A 15,765-nucleotide genomic window follows, 5' to 3' on the forward strand; every position below is an offset into this window, starting at 1 on the left:
ACAATACACACTATAACAGCAGCAGCCAGGGCATGCTGAAGGTGAGGGAGGAATTTAAAAAGGGGAAGAAGAAACTGGAAATAGAGGCATGAGCAGAACTGCAGCCACCTCCACCTTCTCTCGACTGTTGCAGGGGAGTGTGTGACGGAGCAGGAGAGCGGGGAGCTGGCCCACCTCCTGGGCTCATCCCCACACCGGTTCCTTCGGTCCCTGAAAGCCCTGACGGGGCTCCAGCCACGGGAACCCCGCAGTGCTCATTAGCAGCAACCCAGCCACACGCTCCCCCACGCCCCCCTTGTCCTCTCCCTCTCCAGGGCTGTCTCGGGGTCCAGGAGTGCTCAGAGTGGGACGTGTCCATCTTCCGTCGGGTCTCGGGTCCCAGCGCCACAAGCACTACCTTCTCTTTCGCATGCAGGTTTCGAGCCTTCCCAGCTCTTCGTAGGCCTGGTAGAAAACGTCAAAGTCTCTGGCACTCCAACCCCTCCAGACAGCCAGGCACCACTCCATGTTTTCGTTCTCAAAGCAGCACACGACTGTGTCCTTCGCTATGAGAGCAGCATCCACCAGCGTCCTGGGGAAGGAAGAAGAGAGCGGAGAAGGGCGTTGCAGCGGAGAGCAGCCCTGCTAACACAGCACGCCGCCGCTCGCCGGGGAGGCACTGACTCACAGACTTTCCCTTCCAGCCACCCAATCTCTTTTTATAAGCTGCAAATCCTTGAGAAAGGAGAAGGTAACAAAGAGAGGGATCAGAAACTATGTCACGGCAAAAGCGAGCGGCTCAGTGACGTGGAAAAGACTTTTAAAGGGATTCAGGTGCCTAAACGTGCAGGTGGGTGCTTAAGTCTGCCGTGACATTTTGAAGTTGCAGTTAATCTCCCGATTTGCTAAATCCACAAACTCTTTTGCTGGCTGCCAGCTGGGCATTTTCAAACCAGCCCACATCATGCCACAGCTAGCAGGCTGCCGAGAGCCTGCACAGCCCGAACTGCAGCCTGGAAGCAGGATGGAGCCCAGCTCTGCCTGCTCAGGGTACAAGCCCCCAGGCCAGACCAGCAGGCAAGGCTACAGGGACAGCCCAGGGACCCACAAGGTTTGTGTAGATAGAGACCTGCATGGCAGCATCGTGCTGCGTGTTACCCGATCCAACAACAGCAGCTGAAGCTGGACCTGCAGATAGCCCAGAGGGAGGTGGCCAGGCAGAAGATGACACTTTCATCCTTGCAGGGTTCGAGGGACAGGAGTCCAGCCCTTGCTGGGCTCTTTCTGCTGCTCTGATAGCAGATGGGGGAAGACTGGCCCCAAACTGTTTCCCCAGCAAGGCCCCTGCACGGGGAGCACTGGCAACAAGGGCTGTCCTTGGCAGCTGGTGTGTACCACAAACTGCCCTAAGAAGCCCTTCTCTCACCTCCCTACCCTGCTCTGCACTTGGAGGAGGCAGACACTATCTGCTGGTCTTTATCCTCCTGGTAAGACAGGGCGAGTCAATGGCCATCGTGCCTGAAGCACCCAGGGTGGAAGACAGCAAAGCAGGACCAGTCTGAGCTGGCCGTGTCACCTCGCCTCAACCCCATGCTGAATTTGGGTAAAGCAACATCCACCTAACCATACCTGAGAACAATAAAGAGAACATGTCACTCCCAACTAACTGATAAACACACTCAGGTGGCATGTAGAGGGAAAGGCAGGAGCCCTTTGAGCTCTTCTTGTGTTTGCCCAGTGGTAATAAATGATCATTTATAATCCTTAGCACTGCTTAACCTCCATTTGTCTGGACATAAATAGTACAATCCCAGACTGGTATTTAAGTGATCAGTAGGAACACTCCCATCTCTCTAGCAGCTATTTATTTACCCGGACTCTCGTTCGCTGTATGAAACATTTCAAATTACATTTCAAATTAATGTATATAACTGCTCTCCCCTGTGCTCCAGGAGCCTTCCCCCAGCCCGTCACTGCCGACAGCACAAAGGTGCTCATTTACAGCCAGAACGTCAACCTGATCCACGTGAATGCAGCCACAGACAAGCACTGCGCTCTGCATAAATACACCTCTTGTTCCTAACGCACGGCCTGAGTCTGCCAAGCTCCAGCAGTCTTCTGCCAGGTGCCCTCAGAGCTCCGGGAGTCAGCACCAGGCAGGATCAGACCGACGTTTATCGCATTGTGCGACGGTCCTGTCTGTCTCATTAGAGGGGTACCTGGTCTCTGTAGCTTTTGGAGACCAGACCGTGGTCACAGTTCCTCACTCTTGCCATCTGCCATGCTGTAAGAGCACGCACATGCCTTGATGTGCAACCAGCAACTCTTGTCAGGTGCTGCTGGAAGCCAAGAGGAAGCTCTTGAGAGCCCTGGGACCCTGCAGAACCACCACCCTCCGCCACCCTGTCCCCTTCTGCCCCTGGAAACTGGTGCAATGGGCACTGCCCAGTCAGCCTCACCCGTAGGGAGCCAGCTCCCCAGCCTTCAGCACAGCAATCACTCTGCCCCGCTGGGTGCCAGATTCCTTCTCCAGTCCGATAACGATGATATCCCCTCCTCTCCTGGAAGAGAAACGAGGGAGATGTCACATGTACACAGCAATGGGGGCTGCTGACAGCAGCTGGATATCCATCCTCTCTGCTGCAATCCCTCCTGCAGCTACATGACCTTTTTCAGGGCACTGTGATGCCACCGAGGGGCATCCTGAATCCACTGCAGTGACAGCCCCCATGACAGCAGAATCAGATTCCCAGTGGTTTCCACCAGCTCAACAGGAGGCAACACGATTTGTGAGGGTTGAGTCTGAGCAAGGAAGCTGCCTGCCTTCCCTGTTTCCTCAGGAGCTGGGGAAACAGGGCTTCGAGTCTTACCACCCACCTTCTCATTCTGCTGAAGTCAAGCCAGCAAGACCTTAGAGGCGGCCATCCTGCTCAACACTATATATCTTTAAAAAGGGGTAGAAAATCCATGTACCATTGTACTGGGAGCAGAATTTCTTAATGGTAACTTGATTTTCTGGCCAGGTTAATCATACTGGGAACGCAAAAACTCCTGAATTAGCCTGAGCTAATTCCATGTTCAGCCCAGGAGAGATTTTTGACAAAGTTGCTTTGATAAGTGACCCACTTACCTGGGGATCCATAAGAGGTCTTTTACTGGAAGAATCTTGACAGCTTGGAGATGCTGCGTGTTGTCACCTGCAGACATAGCATCGTGATCCAGGGAAGGCTTCAGCTCATGAAATTTGTCAGACTCCTCAAAATCTGTGGAGAATGGTGCACTGGAAGAGCTCATAGGCGAGCTGGGTAGGCTGGACGGGCATCGGGTTATTCTGTTAGGAGGCGAGGAGGAGTAGGAAGACACAGAGCAATAATCTGTGAGCGAGTCCTGGTGGTTTAGTATCTGGGTGCCAATCTCCGGGCTGTAGATAATGCTCATGTCCTCCGGCGGGTTATTCTCCACGGCTTTGTGGTTTATAGGTGCTGTAGCTGGGATGGCTGCCGAAGGCTGCTGGATTGTAAACATGTCTCGGAGGGGGCTGCAGTCCCCACAGAAGTAGCGCGCGCAGAGCTGGTAGGTGGTAACGTGATACATCACCAGGAAGTTGCTTTTATCATCCAGACACCACACCACCTCCTCCCCGTGACACTCCGAGTTGCAAGCGATGGATGTGATCACCGATGGCGGGCTGAAGGGCTCCAGCCTCTTGCTGATCTCCATCGTGGCACAGTCTATGATGAGGATGCCAGGGCCGTTGCTGTACCAGACCTCTGCTCCGCTGCTGGTGATCTCCATGGCCTTCACCGGGTATGGGTTCTGCCGAGGGTCGTCATCAGAAATGTTGAATTTGGACCTGTTTGCTGTGTGGGAGCACAGGTAGGAGCAGCTGTCCCCTGGGATGCCTTGGGACACTGAAAACACTGCTACAAGTCCATCCGACAAGCCGGCCAGCACCACGTAGGAGTTCTGAAAGACAGACAGCAGATATTCTATCCAGATTCTTTACTTCTCTGCAACACGAGAGCTTTCAATCCCAGAGGCTCTGGCTGCCTCTTACAATCCTGCGAGCACACTAGTACCTTCCCCCAAATCACTCAGTGATAACAGCAACATAAAAAGAAGTCATTACATAGAAGCTGCCGCAGCGCCATACTCCTCTCACCCAGTATTACCTCTCTCTTTACTGGCAAGGGAGGACAGACGGACCTGGCAGCCTGCCCCGAAGGTTAACAAATTCAAGCTGGAGTATGTTCAGACAGCCATCATGATCCTAGGAATCCAGCTGTAGAAACCCGGCTCATTTCCAAAAAGGAGTAAAGCTATTGCTATCGGTGTAGGTGGGAGAGGAATGGAAGAAATGCAATAAAAATGGAAAAAGAAGGAGGCAATCCCCTCGCAAACCAGGGCACACAGTGATCGCTCGGCATCTGATGTCTGCTGCCTCGACAGCACCGCTCCTCTCAGGGACGTGCTGTGGCTCTGGGATCCCTGGCAGCTCAGAGACACCCCAGCAAAGGGCACAGAAGCTTCAGCAGTTCAGCGACGTGCCTGCCAAGTGCCATGAACAATTCTGCAGGTAGTTAAAAACCAGCCCCTAAACGTACAGATGTGTTGGCTGCGGGAGCCACGGCCGGTGTCGGGCCCCGGTGCAGCGCTCTGTGGCACTGCTGTGATGGATACCGTCGCATCCCGTGGACAGGAGTCGGTGAGAAGACCGTGGCTCACCGTGTCTCCAACTCCTTCAGCTCACCACAGCGGTGCAAAATGCTGTTAAACGGGCTGGGAAACGGAGCTCGCGGGAACAAAACTCCCCATGACCTTGGGTCTGTACCAGAAACTCCCCCATCTGTGAAGCAGATAAAACAATACCTACCTCAAAGGCCTTTCTATTTCCTCCCTGTGGAGCAATAAATTCTGAAATAAGACCCTTTGCCCAGGGCTTTTTTGCTGTTGTTACGATCTGGCCGGACTAAGCAAAGCAAAACGAACAGAACCAGACGGAGCATCGCCAGCTGAACCGCCACCACCTCACCCCTGCGTGGCACAGATCCCTGCCTCCTGGCATGCCCAGGATGCCAGTGATGCTCCCTGCCTCTGCGAGATGGGACAGGGATTCGTCGTCACCCCTTGCTGCTCATAAATTAAGGGAAAGCCTGTGCCCTTCCAGGGATCTCAGCTGTGCCAGCCCTGGAAGACAGCTCCCAGGCTGCTGAAACTCATAGAGGTCAAAATCAGTATCTTGAGTTGCTCTCGGGTGTGATGGGGCAGGTAAGTAAGTAAGTTTGAGTTTAATTGATAGCACTGTTTGCAAGGCTCATTAAGAGTCTTGGACAAAAAGACATTATCTGCATACGAAGTATGAGTAAAACCATGAGTGTGCTGAGCCCGTATGACTAATCCGAATCACGGCAGAATTTTACTGTAATGGGAAAAACTAGGGAAGCAAGTGGAAAGTTGTGAAATGAGACTTGGACTTCAACTCAGACCAGTCTCAATTCTCTAACCACTAATTAGAAGAAACCCAAAGGCCTGCAGTGTTCAGTGCCATGTCCCCGCTGCCATGTGGATCTGGTGCAAAGGCTCCTGGCTATGGGTTTGCCAGGGAGTTGCATCAATAGGTTGGAACATGGCACGACACTTTGCACAAGCTGGGTTTTGGGTTACTTTTTCTTTGGAAAGGAGTTCAATTATTTAAAACAGAACAAACAAAGCAGAACAGCCCACATTTCTCTGGTGAAAATCCAGTGAAAACTTCTTTCAATCCAAAGGACCCTGCACTATAGGTATTTCTTATTAAAAATGGAAAATTTAAACTGAAATGGCATCTGAAATTCACTGTAACGTGGGTATGTCAACCTGACCTGCTCCTAGCGTGACACAGGATGCTATTAAAATCTTCAGCGATCTGTACAATTTTGTCTCCTTTGATTTGAAAACGATGAATTATCCAAGCACAGTCGTCACAAAAAAATGTTTTGATTTCTTTGATTAGTGTCAGCTACTGCAGAACAGAATCCAGATTCCCTTTTGGGTTCCATAGGCCAAATTTCCCTGGCACTGGGTGATCGGCACCATAACAGGGCAGAGCTGCGTCAGCGATCCCCACCCAGCTTTACTGGTAACACCGACTCCGCCAAATTCTAGCCTGTCTGGAATACCACAACGGTGGAAGCAAATCTGGAAGATATTTTATGCTTTGGGGCACTTATTACTCACTGCCTTGGCTATCAGGACCTGTTTCTATCCAGCCACTGTTGTTATCTCTCTGTTGAAGAAACGAGGAGTAGGAACTTGAGCGCTGAGAAATGCCCTCAACCTGCCATCCCTCGCCTGGCGCGGACGAGGGAGTGACCCATTTCACAGAAGAACATGGCAAAGGCCGCTCATCCCTGGGTGCCACCGACTCACCAGACTTTATTAGGTGCCAGCGCAGCTGGGCAGCGAGGCAAAACTCTCCAAATCAGGGTATTACAACAGTGACCAAAGGCAGGCAGGGCAGCAACCTCCAGAAACCTTAAGTAACTTTCTCAGAATTAGTTTTCAACATTTGGGCTCCAAAAAGAGCCAACAAAAACATACAGCAACAAAACTGCATTTGAAGCCTCCGTCCTGCCAGAAGCCCCACTGTGCCAGGGAGGAAGGCCTCCGCGTGGGGCTGTGACGGTATGTGATGTGCAGGAGATGAGCTGGCTCCAGACGTCCTGTCCTCGCCGCCGAGGACAGCGCGAGGCTCGGAGCCATCAGGATGGGCGCTGCAAGCAGGTTAAAAAAAAAAAAAAGAAAAAAAAAAAAAATACAGCTCCCCGACACCACGGCCTCGGTCACCTCCTCCTCTCTTCCCCGCAGGGTCTGGCACTGCTGGCACGGAACGCCGCGGCAGGCTGCAGCCTTTAAATGCAGCTTTTGTTTTCGTGCGTTCCAGGTTTTTGCAAGAGGCCAGAGGCTTGCAACCATTCGGATTTCTCTCTCCTTCAACATCTCTTTGTAAGAGTGCTGCAAAGCAATTCAGAAAGTATCTTGTTTTGCTCTTTTTAACCTGTTCGATTGCCTTTTTTTTTTTTTCCTGAAAGGAAATTTACTGAAAATTTTATTGTTTGCCAAAAACGATGATACTGGTGACAGTAAGCATGCAACGAAAAATCTTAAATTGTACAAGACTTTTCCTTGGCGGACGAGTTCTGGATTCTGGGCCCCTCTCTGCTCCTTTTAAATTTCCATGATGCTTCCTTTGGATGAGAAACCAAGTTTTGGAAACTATTTCTTTTGGATCAGTCTTCCCAAGGCAGTCGTAAAGAATTCCCCTTCCCAGCAACATCCCTCGGCAATTCTCTGACTGATAGTTACCTCACATCCCATCAGCTAAAGGCTTTCTCCCAGGGAAAGGTGAGCAATTCTCTTCTCTGCTGGACAGTAACGACTATGTGATAACTCTGGTACGGCTCGCTGTGCCGTACAGCGAGTTCGACAAGCGCAAGCTTTCCACTGAGCTTTGCTGGAAGAACTGGCTGCTTCGAAAAACGATTTAGTTTCTTGCCAACCTGGTCTGCACATCCCTATGGCTGCTGCTCCGGCTATTTCACTGCCAAACTCATTCATAGAAAGGAGAGAGGAAAAAGTAAGTCCCATAAACTAAGAAGGAGTGCGCCGAAGGGATGTGGATTTCTGGAAGGTTGGGTAGGGTCGGGGGAGGAAGGGAGGTGTCTAGACTCAATATTGCTATTGTAGGGCCTGGCATTATTTATGACATTTTCTAGGCAAGCCACAAACTGAAAATAGAAACCAGGAGACATAAAGCCACTCGCAACCCCTGAGGAATGACTTTGCAAGCTGTATGACAGTGGAAAAGCTGAAAGTGAAAGACTCGTTTGCCTGTCCTGGACAAAACCCCAGGCAGCACGAAAAAGAAATTTGCCCTACACATCAGAAATGAAACTCCACGGCAGAGAAACACTGCAGGTCTTCGAGCCAAAGAAAGCCGACAGATGCAGCCTCCCGATGGGTGAAATTCATCCCTGTGCCAACTTTAGATCTGTGCCCTACTTTAGTCCTACTTACACCATGTTTGGAAGCGAAGCAGTACACCTTACACTAACCATCTGCCTTGGATTCAGTCTGCGGCGATGCAGCGGTCCGAGCAAACGGGCCAGAAATGGACAATGACGCCGGACGGGCATGTGGCATAAAACAGCTCCGCTGTTGCTCCGGGAGCTGCTCCATATTGAGCTTTTAGACACACACCAGGCTGCTGGCATTTGCAAAAACTACACAGCTACCAATAACGTCGGAACATAATTATATGTTTTCATTTGAGGTGGCTGTAAGCAAACCGGAGGTAATTCAGCCCGAAAACAGTTTTTACACATCTCCCAAGACTTGCCCGCAATAGGCAGGCATGTCAGATTGCTCTTGCCAGCAACTGGGTATTAGCAATTCCAGCACCAGACAGATAGCGTGTAACTTTTGTTATTACCCATAAGAGGCAGCTCTTGGGCTGCCTGTATTATCTAAGTGTTCTCCTTCAAAACCAAAAAAACGTGTGGCTGAGCCTAGATAACATCTGAAGATGATCGTGCACACAATGACAGCATGCACACACACCAGGAAGAGAGTGGGTTCCAGAGCTAGGATATACCCAAGTCCTGCATTAGCAGTTATCAAATCTCTGTTCTAATTATTGTTTCTTGTCTCCTCTACTTTGCTTGCTCAGCCTAAACCCTGTCTTCCAGTGATGTGGAAACACAGCTGGAAAACTTCCTTGCAGAGGAATTTGATCTATTTTGACTATTTTCCCAGCAGGCTTGGAAGCGCCAGCTTTCGTCCCCTGACTTAGGTTCTTGCCCACACCTCTGTCTTCTGGCAGAGGCATAAAGACCTGGAAACCTTCTCCTCGCACTGCCAAAACGTTCCTGGGCACTGCAAGGTCCTTCAACACTCGCTAGTGACAAGCGCGCAAACTTTGGCAGCAGATGGCTTAGTCTCACTAATGTCCCTTTTCCTTCAGGTTCCTCCTTACCTTTCTGACAACAGGCATTACCAGGAAGCAGCTCACAGTAGCAGGCGTGTCTAAATCCTTCTGCAGAGTCTTTAGAGGACACATGCCCTGCAAGCCATACACGGAAATCTTCTGGTCCTGTGAAAGAGCACATAAAATTTTATAAATTTCAATCATCTTCCATGCTTTTCATATTTTGATATGTGAACAAGATCAAATTGGTTTCAAAACCAGTTTTTACTTGGGTTTTTTTTCAATATCCAAAGCCTGGATTTCTCTTTGTTTTCCCTGGAGAGCATTTGCCCTGTCTATGGGTAAAAAGCAGTTACTGCCTTCCCCAGAATGAGCTGTGGGCAACAAGTGCACTATCCAAAAGCCACCAAAATCACCACTAAAGGTGTTTCACCACCACATCTAAAAGCAGCATTTGATAACCCTGACTCTGCACAAATCCCAAACACAGGGATTTGTCAGGACAATTGAAACATGTTGTACGTTATTTTGCACTAATCTTGTCAACTCAAGGAGAGCTAGTATGACATTGTACGTGGAATTACACCTGCTCTATACCTCATAAATCTACTAAGCCGACACAGAGCACTCAGTTCAGGGAATAGCAGCACATTTCATTTTTATCAAAAAGGTGGAAATCAAAGGCAGGGGGGTCGGAACTAGATGATCTTTAAGGTCCCTTCCAACCCAAACCATTCTATGATTCTACGACTCTGAATTTTAACAGAACAGAATCACAGAATTGTTTAGGTTGGAAGAGAGCTTGAAGAGCACTGAGTCCAACCGTTAACCCAACACTGCCAAGTACACCACTAAACCATGTCCCTCGGCACCACATCTACACATCTTTTAAATACCTCCAGGGATGGTGACTCAACCACTTCCCTGGGCAGCCTGTTCCAACACTTGACAACCCTTTCAGTGAAGAGATTTCTCCTAATATCCAATCTAAACCTTCCCTGGCGCAACTTGAGGCCATTTCCTCTCGTCTTATCGCTTGTTACTTGGGAGAAGAGACGGACTCCCATCTCACTGCAACCTCCTTTCAGACAGTTGTAGAGAGCAAGAAGGTCTCCCCTGAGCTACCTTTTCTCCAGGCTAAACCAGCCCAGTGCCCTCAGCTGCTCCTCATAGGACTTGTGCTCCAGACCCTTCACCAGCTCCATAGCCCTTCTATAGACAATGCAGCTAGCCCTTCTTTGGACAATGCAGCTAGCCCTTCTATGTCCCATGTAGCTAGCCAAGTTGCCCTCCTTCCAGGGGTCAGTTGAGGGATTGCAGTGGTGCAACCTCCCCTTCCCAGGCCACACTGCAATGTCAGCACCAGCCAACATTGTTCTTGTTTCAGTCGTAAGTGCAGTGAGCTGGGGCCATCTGGCCCTTTCTGATTTCATCTGTTGGAGCAGCGAGTTGAAACAGTCTGGTACCTTTCTGTCCTAAGTACAAGCACAGTGAGCTGGGACAGTCCGGGACTCCCTAACTGCACCTGGAACTCCTGTAGCCTGGGAAACATACCTGGAACCCTGGACTGGAGCCCACTCTGAAAGGTGCCAAAGATTACCTAACACGAATTGTGGCTGAAATGGAAAAGTATCTGACAAAAGTCAATTATCTCAGACCCTATAAATAGTGATTCTAAGCAAGACCCTTTGAGCTCTCCTGGATGGCATCGGGGTGTGACCAGCATCCCCCCTGAGCTGGGACGCCTCTCAGGTACCAACTCTGCGGATCACCTGCTCACAAAGCTGACGGGAGGTTGAGGAGAGGTACCCTCCTGGAGTCTCAATTATAACCCGTTGAGGAATGCCGAGGCATTGGGAGTATCTACTCAACTGGAGAGGGAAATTTTACCTATAGGCTGGCCTCTTCCATCTGCCTCTCTACCCACCTATGTGTTTGAATATACATATTTGCTTTCATGATTGTGGATGTCTATATTCCACTGGATCCAAATAATTCTGTCTGCACCCTTTATGCTTTATACATAAGTACATATATATATTTTGATTTAGGATACCTTGTAGTAAGGGAGTGTGAATCTTCTCATTTCAAATCTGTCATTAAGTTGCTGCTTTAATTATAACATATCCTACTGAATCATCTTGTTAATCTTTAAATTGGTTCACCATCAAGTGTTGCTAAAATTTAACCTTTGATTTACCTCACACCCATAACAAATCTTGAATTCTGCCAAATCATGACAACGTGAAAACATTCTGTCTGCGACAGGGATGCAGCTGATCTCTAAATTCCCTTTCAAGTCCCCAGCTCCTGTCCTGCAGCCTGCTGTTGTCATATTCTTTATGAGCCACCTCACCCTAACTGCCCTGCCTAAAACACTATGTTCATGCTGATGCCGCCCATTTCCTGTATTACCTATCAACAATTTGGTTGCTGTTACAAACAGCTCTAGTTGGCACAAACACAAGATATGAGATGATCTTTGAGATCCCTTCCAACCCTAACCATTTAAAGATTTTATGATTCCATGAATTACTGACGTTGGAGTGCTACATGGTTCATATGGGAGCTGAAAGCTACAAATCCCACCCTTTCCCCCCCAACAAGAAAAAGCCCTAAATAAACAAAAAAACCCACCCCCCAAACCCTTTAAAAAGTCCTGCAAGATGGCTCACATCTACCATGAACAGTGGGGCAAGACTGAAGCACCTGGGCCTTCAAGAACTCAGTTTAGCCATATCTTACATTTTAATACACTAGACAAGAGATTCTTTAGATCAGCACTTTTTCAGATTCACCTTGCAACAACAAGGAATGAAAACTAGAATCAACTTTAATACTTTCAGATCTGAAAAATGTGACCTTCAAACCCAATATAGAATCATTGCATCGTTCTAGAAAACGCTCACCACCCTGTTTGGAAGGACTAAAGTCTACTACTTTGCAACCAGCTTGTGACCTCTGCCAGAGTGCAGCTCTTCAGACCAAGGCCTATGCTGAAGATCAAAAAATGGACAGCTATTTCAGAAGAACTGCACTTCTATAGCACCTTCTCCATCTTTCTGTACTTCTTGTTACAAAAAAAAAAAAAAGGAATATTTGAACTTTGCCTTTATTTGGGAACAGAAGAAGTCAAAATATCTTTTCCTACAGGTAAAAAAAATCTATACTCTCACTCAATTCCAGCATCTATGCTATGATGGAGAGAATTAACCAACACAAATTATTTGTTCAGCAAGCGTGGCATTTTTTCCCCTCTCTGAAACACCGAACTTCAGGAACATTTCAACTTGTTTCAGCTATTTTTTGTTTGTTTTGTGTCAAATGATTGTGTCAGAACCGGCTGACACTTAACACAGCCCTTTTTGATGGGCAGACAGCAGCTCGGAGGGATAAGTCAGCCATGCTTTCTCACTTATCTTTTTAGCTGCGGTTTTCCACGGTGAACATAACACTTGGGTACTCATTTCCCACCAACTCTCAAATCCCTCAGGCCTCTTTCAAAACCCCACCCTTAAACGCATGGTTTCTTTCACTGCTTCCCTTTATCGCTCACAGATAAGGACGTTTCCCAAATGAAACCCTGGATACAGATACGCTACAATCCGGAGACTTTCACCTCGGAAAGTTGAGGCTCCCACGATCGCTTCGAACACCAGGAGGCACGATTTTGATCTAGGTATCAGCTATGTAAAAGGTAGAAACAATACACCTGGAGACAGTAAAGTCATGTTGCTCATCTGAGACACTCATTGTCTCAAACCCTCTCGGTTTTACTAATTTAATAGGCTCTTTCTCTTCATTTGTGGCTCTTCTAAGGAGGCCCCTCTTGAGCGGGGCACTGAAGCACAGGCAACGCTCACCTCAGTGGCAGCCCAGAGGGCATTCTGAAATTTTAGTTGGCAGCATAGCTTCATTCCTGGGCAGCTCATCCTCTCCACTTCTATGACTCCTTTCTCTGGATTCACCACCGTGTAGTTTCTGAAAGAAGCAAGTAACAATTTCCTACAGCCAACGTTCAGCCTGCAAAAACGGCTACGGGACAGTACTCGGCACTTTTGGCCAAGCCGTAACACAACTGGCTAGACGGGGATGATGCTGCAAGGCTCTCCACCCCTCCAAACGGTCTTCGTAAAGGAAGAGAAACACAGATGTGCCACGGTTCTTCCTCAGGGGGCAGGTACACAATTGCTTCTGAGAAGATTTAAATTCAGCTCTCTGACTTCGTGCCGAAATGGGTTAGGAGCACTTACGTGGTCTGTTACTATAATCAGCTGCGAGACAAATAGCTCCAGCTGAACAGCAGTAATTAATAGCTGGGAGGTCTTAGCCCATCTTGCCCATTGGGTTCTCAAGAGAATATGTGCTTGTTCTCTAAGTTCACTGCCTCAGTATTATCTGGCTTCATTACTTATTCTAGTACATAAACAGAAGAGCATAATTCTTCCAAAGAAGAGCAAAGATCTGTAACCTTGTAAAATAATTTATAACTACGACTAATTAATATTTTTGTAACTAAAAGGATTTTGTTGGTTTGGGGAAGTTTATTGGGTTTGGGTGTTTGAACAATAAGTGGATATTCACAATCACATCTGTGAGCCCCAGATGTTTTACCAACTGTGGCACAAGCAATTACACATCCTGAAATCTGTCACATATAAGTAATTTGTTATTCTTCAGCAGCCTCCAGCAAGTGGATTGTCCAGTCGGGAAGCAGATTCCCTGAGATATATTGCTGTGAACATTTGGACAACATCCATGTATTCAAAAAACATCTGTGAGTCCCATGTGTTTCACCAGTTTCAGCAGGAATAGTTACACTGTCTGCACTGAACGACTGACCAGGCACCACAAATAGCAAAGCGAATAGTTTGTGAACAAATCACGTACCTTTCCCATTAGGTTGATTCTTACAAATAATGAACACGTTAATATAAATCTCAGATCAGTTGGTAAATGTTCCCAAATAAGATTTGGGTTATACAAATCACTAACATGCATCAAAATAAACCTAACTAGCTATGGGTAATACGTGGCTGAGCAAAATACCACCATCTCACTCACAATTTAATAACATTTAAAGCACATGCCTAGTCAGTGTAACACACATTTTACTGGAAGTACACACTTGGATGCACACACAGCTTCAGGCATGTGGTTAACTCCCGATGATTTCAATAGGATTTAAGCATGTGCTTAATTGCTTTGCAGAACAGAGATGGAACTGCAGTCTCAATTAGGAAAGGTTTAGTGTTAAATGGCCTCATTAGGAAAGGCAGAACACGTCTGTTCTCATGTGCGAATGCTTCATCCTGTGTGTGTGAATCACTACACTGCCCTAATCTTCTCCTCACATTAACTGAAGCAGAGTTAAGCTCATTAAATATCCGTTATAAAGCAACCACTGTTCCCAATTAAAAGAGTTTGGGAAAACAGTGTTCACCGTATCCTTGGCATTCACCCAAATTCACTTTCACCTTCTTTACCTCCCTCCTAGAGGCATAAATGAAGACGCTGAAGGATTTTTACTTTAAAAGAAAAAAAGAAATTACTAACGTGAGTCGTCTCACCTGGTGTCTTCCTTCCCATCCCAGAACACCACAGTGTACTCAGGTCCTTGGGAGCAGAAGAAGGAAGACTGCTTCCCACAGGATAGCAGGTACATAAATGTCGCAAAGGTAGGATCTTTCATCTGTCCGACCACAGAAATGGCCAGTGGACGCTGTGGGGAAGGGCAAAGAGAAAGACATATGTCACACAAGACAGTTGGAGGTCCAGCTGAAATAAAAGAATCATAATACTCATTCTTAACTAAAGCTAGAGAGCCAAGAAGTAGGTTGTCTTTAATAAACGCTTCTGCTACTTTCTCAAATCTGCCCCTAATTCTCCTTACAAATCCCACCTAGCTGGTTCTGAGCATCCTCCGTATCCCAGACACTGAAGCCAAACCTCTTCTGTACTTCCATGGTTTGCTCTGTGATTCTCTTACACATTTAATTGAGGAATTTCTTCAAGTTTACGAATTTTGGAAGCTGACGCACTGTCATGACAGTGTTTAGCTGTTTGTGAGTCAAGCTGACCTTTGCTGAAGGACAGCAGCTCTGAAACACCAACTTGTAATTAATGAAAAAATGTAGCACAGCATAACCCTTTTCTCATACTTTGAACACTTCTCCTCCTCATACTACCTTTTATAATCTCAGGATTTTTGAAGTCTTTGTAGTTACACTCGCAGCCTGACACTGTAGCTGTTGCTAGATATTATGGGTAACGTTTTGCCCTAGTGAAATCAATAGCTTAACTCCCATTGACGTCAAGGGACCTTCGTGGCACTGCAGATATCTAAGGCCACCAATCTGCCATCATTAAGTCATAAAACTCATCATTTAAGTCAACAGAAGTTCTGGGCCAAATCAGCAGGAGGGGTAAATGGGCAACTGAGCTGCTCTGCTGTACTAAGAACAAGCTCAGCTCTCCTGTGTGAAGAGGGCTGCCAGATCCCCCTAGCTACAAGATCAGAAAACACTGGTCGTGAGGGTTCTTTTGTACCTTTTCTGGCTTAGTGTCCCAACACTCCATCATGAGTGCCTGCATCCTATACAGCTGCACCTCTTCCGGCTGCCCAAGAACAGGACGGATCCCCTTAGACAGCTTCTTTGCAATCTGGAGCTGGTGTTGCCCTAGCACAGGCCGCTGACCAGACAGCAGCTCGTACAGGACCATCCCATATGAGAACATGTCGACCTAGAGCCAGCAACAGAAAGAAAAAAAAAAAAAAGGAAAAATCTTCCAGCCACCCACCACTGTCACCCAGTGGTTGC

The 15,765-nt window shown here is 47.7% G+C and overlaps 1 protein-coding gene across 2 annotated transcripts in view; it reads right to left on the minus strand.

Annotated features, from left to right (window-relative positions):
- Positions 1–393: 393 nt before the first annotated feature.
- LRRK1 (leucine rich repeat kinase 1) overlaps positions 394–15,765 on the minus strand; it is an 80,286-nt gene continuing 64,914 nt past the window's right edge. For both annotated transcript variants that reach the window (XM_009983240.2, XM_086620249.1), the window contains exons 27-33: positions 15,494–15,688; positions 14,515–14,666; positions 12,808–12,925; positions 8,993–9,109; positions 3,110–3,945; positions 2,439–2,540; positions 394–571 (exon numbers count right to left, since the gene is read on the minus strand). In XM_009983240.2, the coding sequence (XP_009981542.2) occupies positions 394–571; positions 2,439–2,540; positions 3,110–3,945; positions 8,993–9,109; positions 12,808–12,925; positions 14,515–14,666; positions 15,494–15,688 (1,698 nt within the window). The remainder of the gene's footprint in view (positions 572–2,438; positions 2,541–3,109; positions 3,946–8,992; positions 9,110–12,807; positions 12,926–14,514; positions 14,667–15,493; positions 15,689–15,765) is intronic.

The sequence above is a fragment of the Tauraco erythrolophus genome, chromosome 14, assembly GCF_009769465.1.
Source record: "Tauraco erythrolophus isolate bTauEry1 chromosome 14, bTauEry1.pri, whole genome shotgun sequence".
Taxonomy (NCBI): Eukaryota; Metazoa; Chordata; class Aves; order Musophagiformes; family Musophagidae; genus Tauraco; species Tauraco erythrolophus.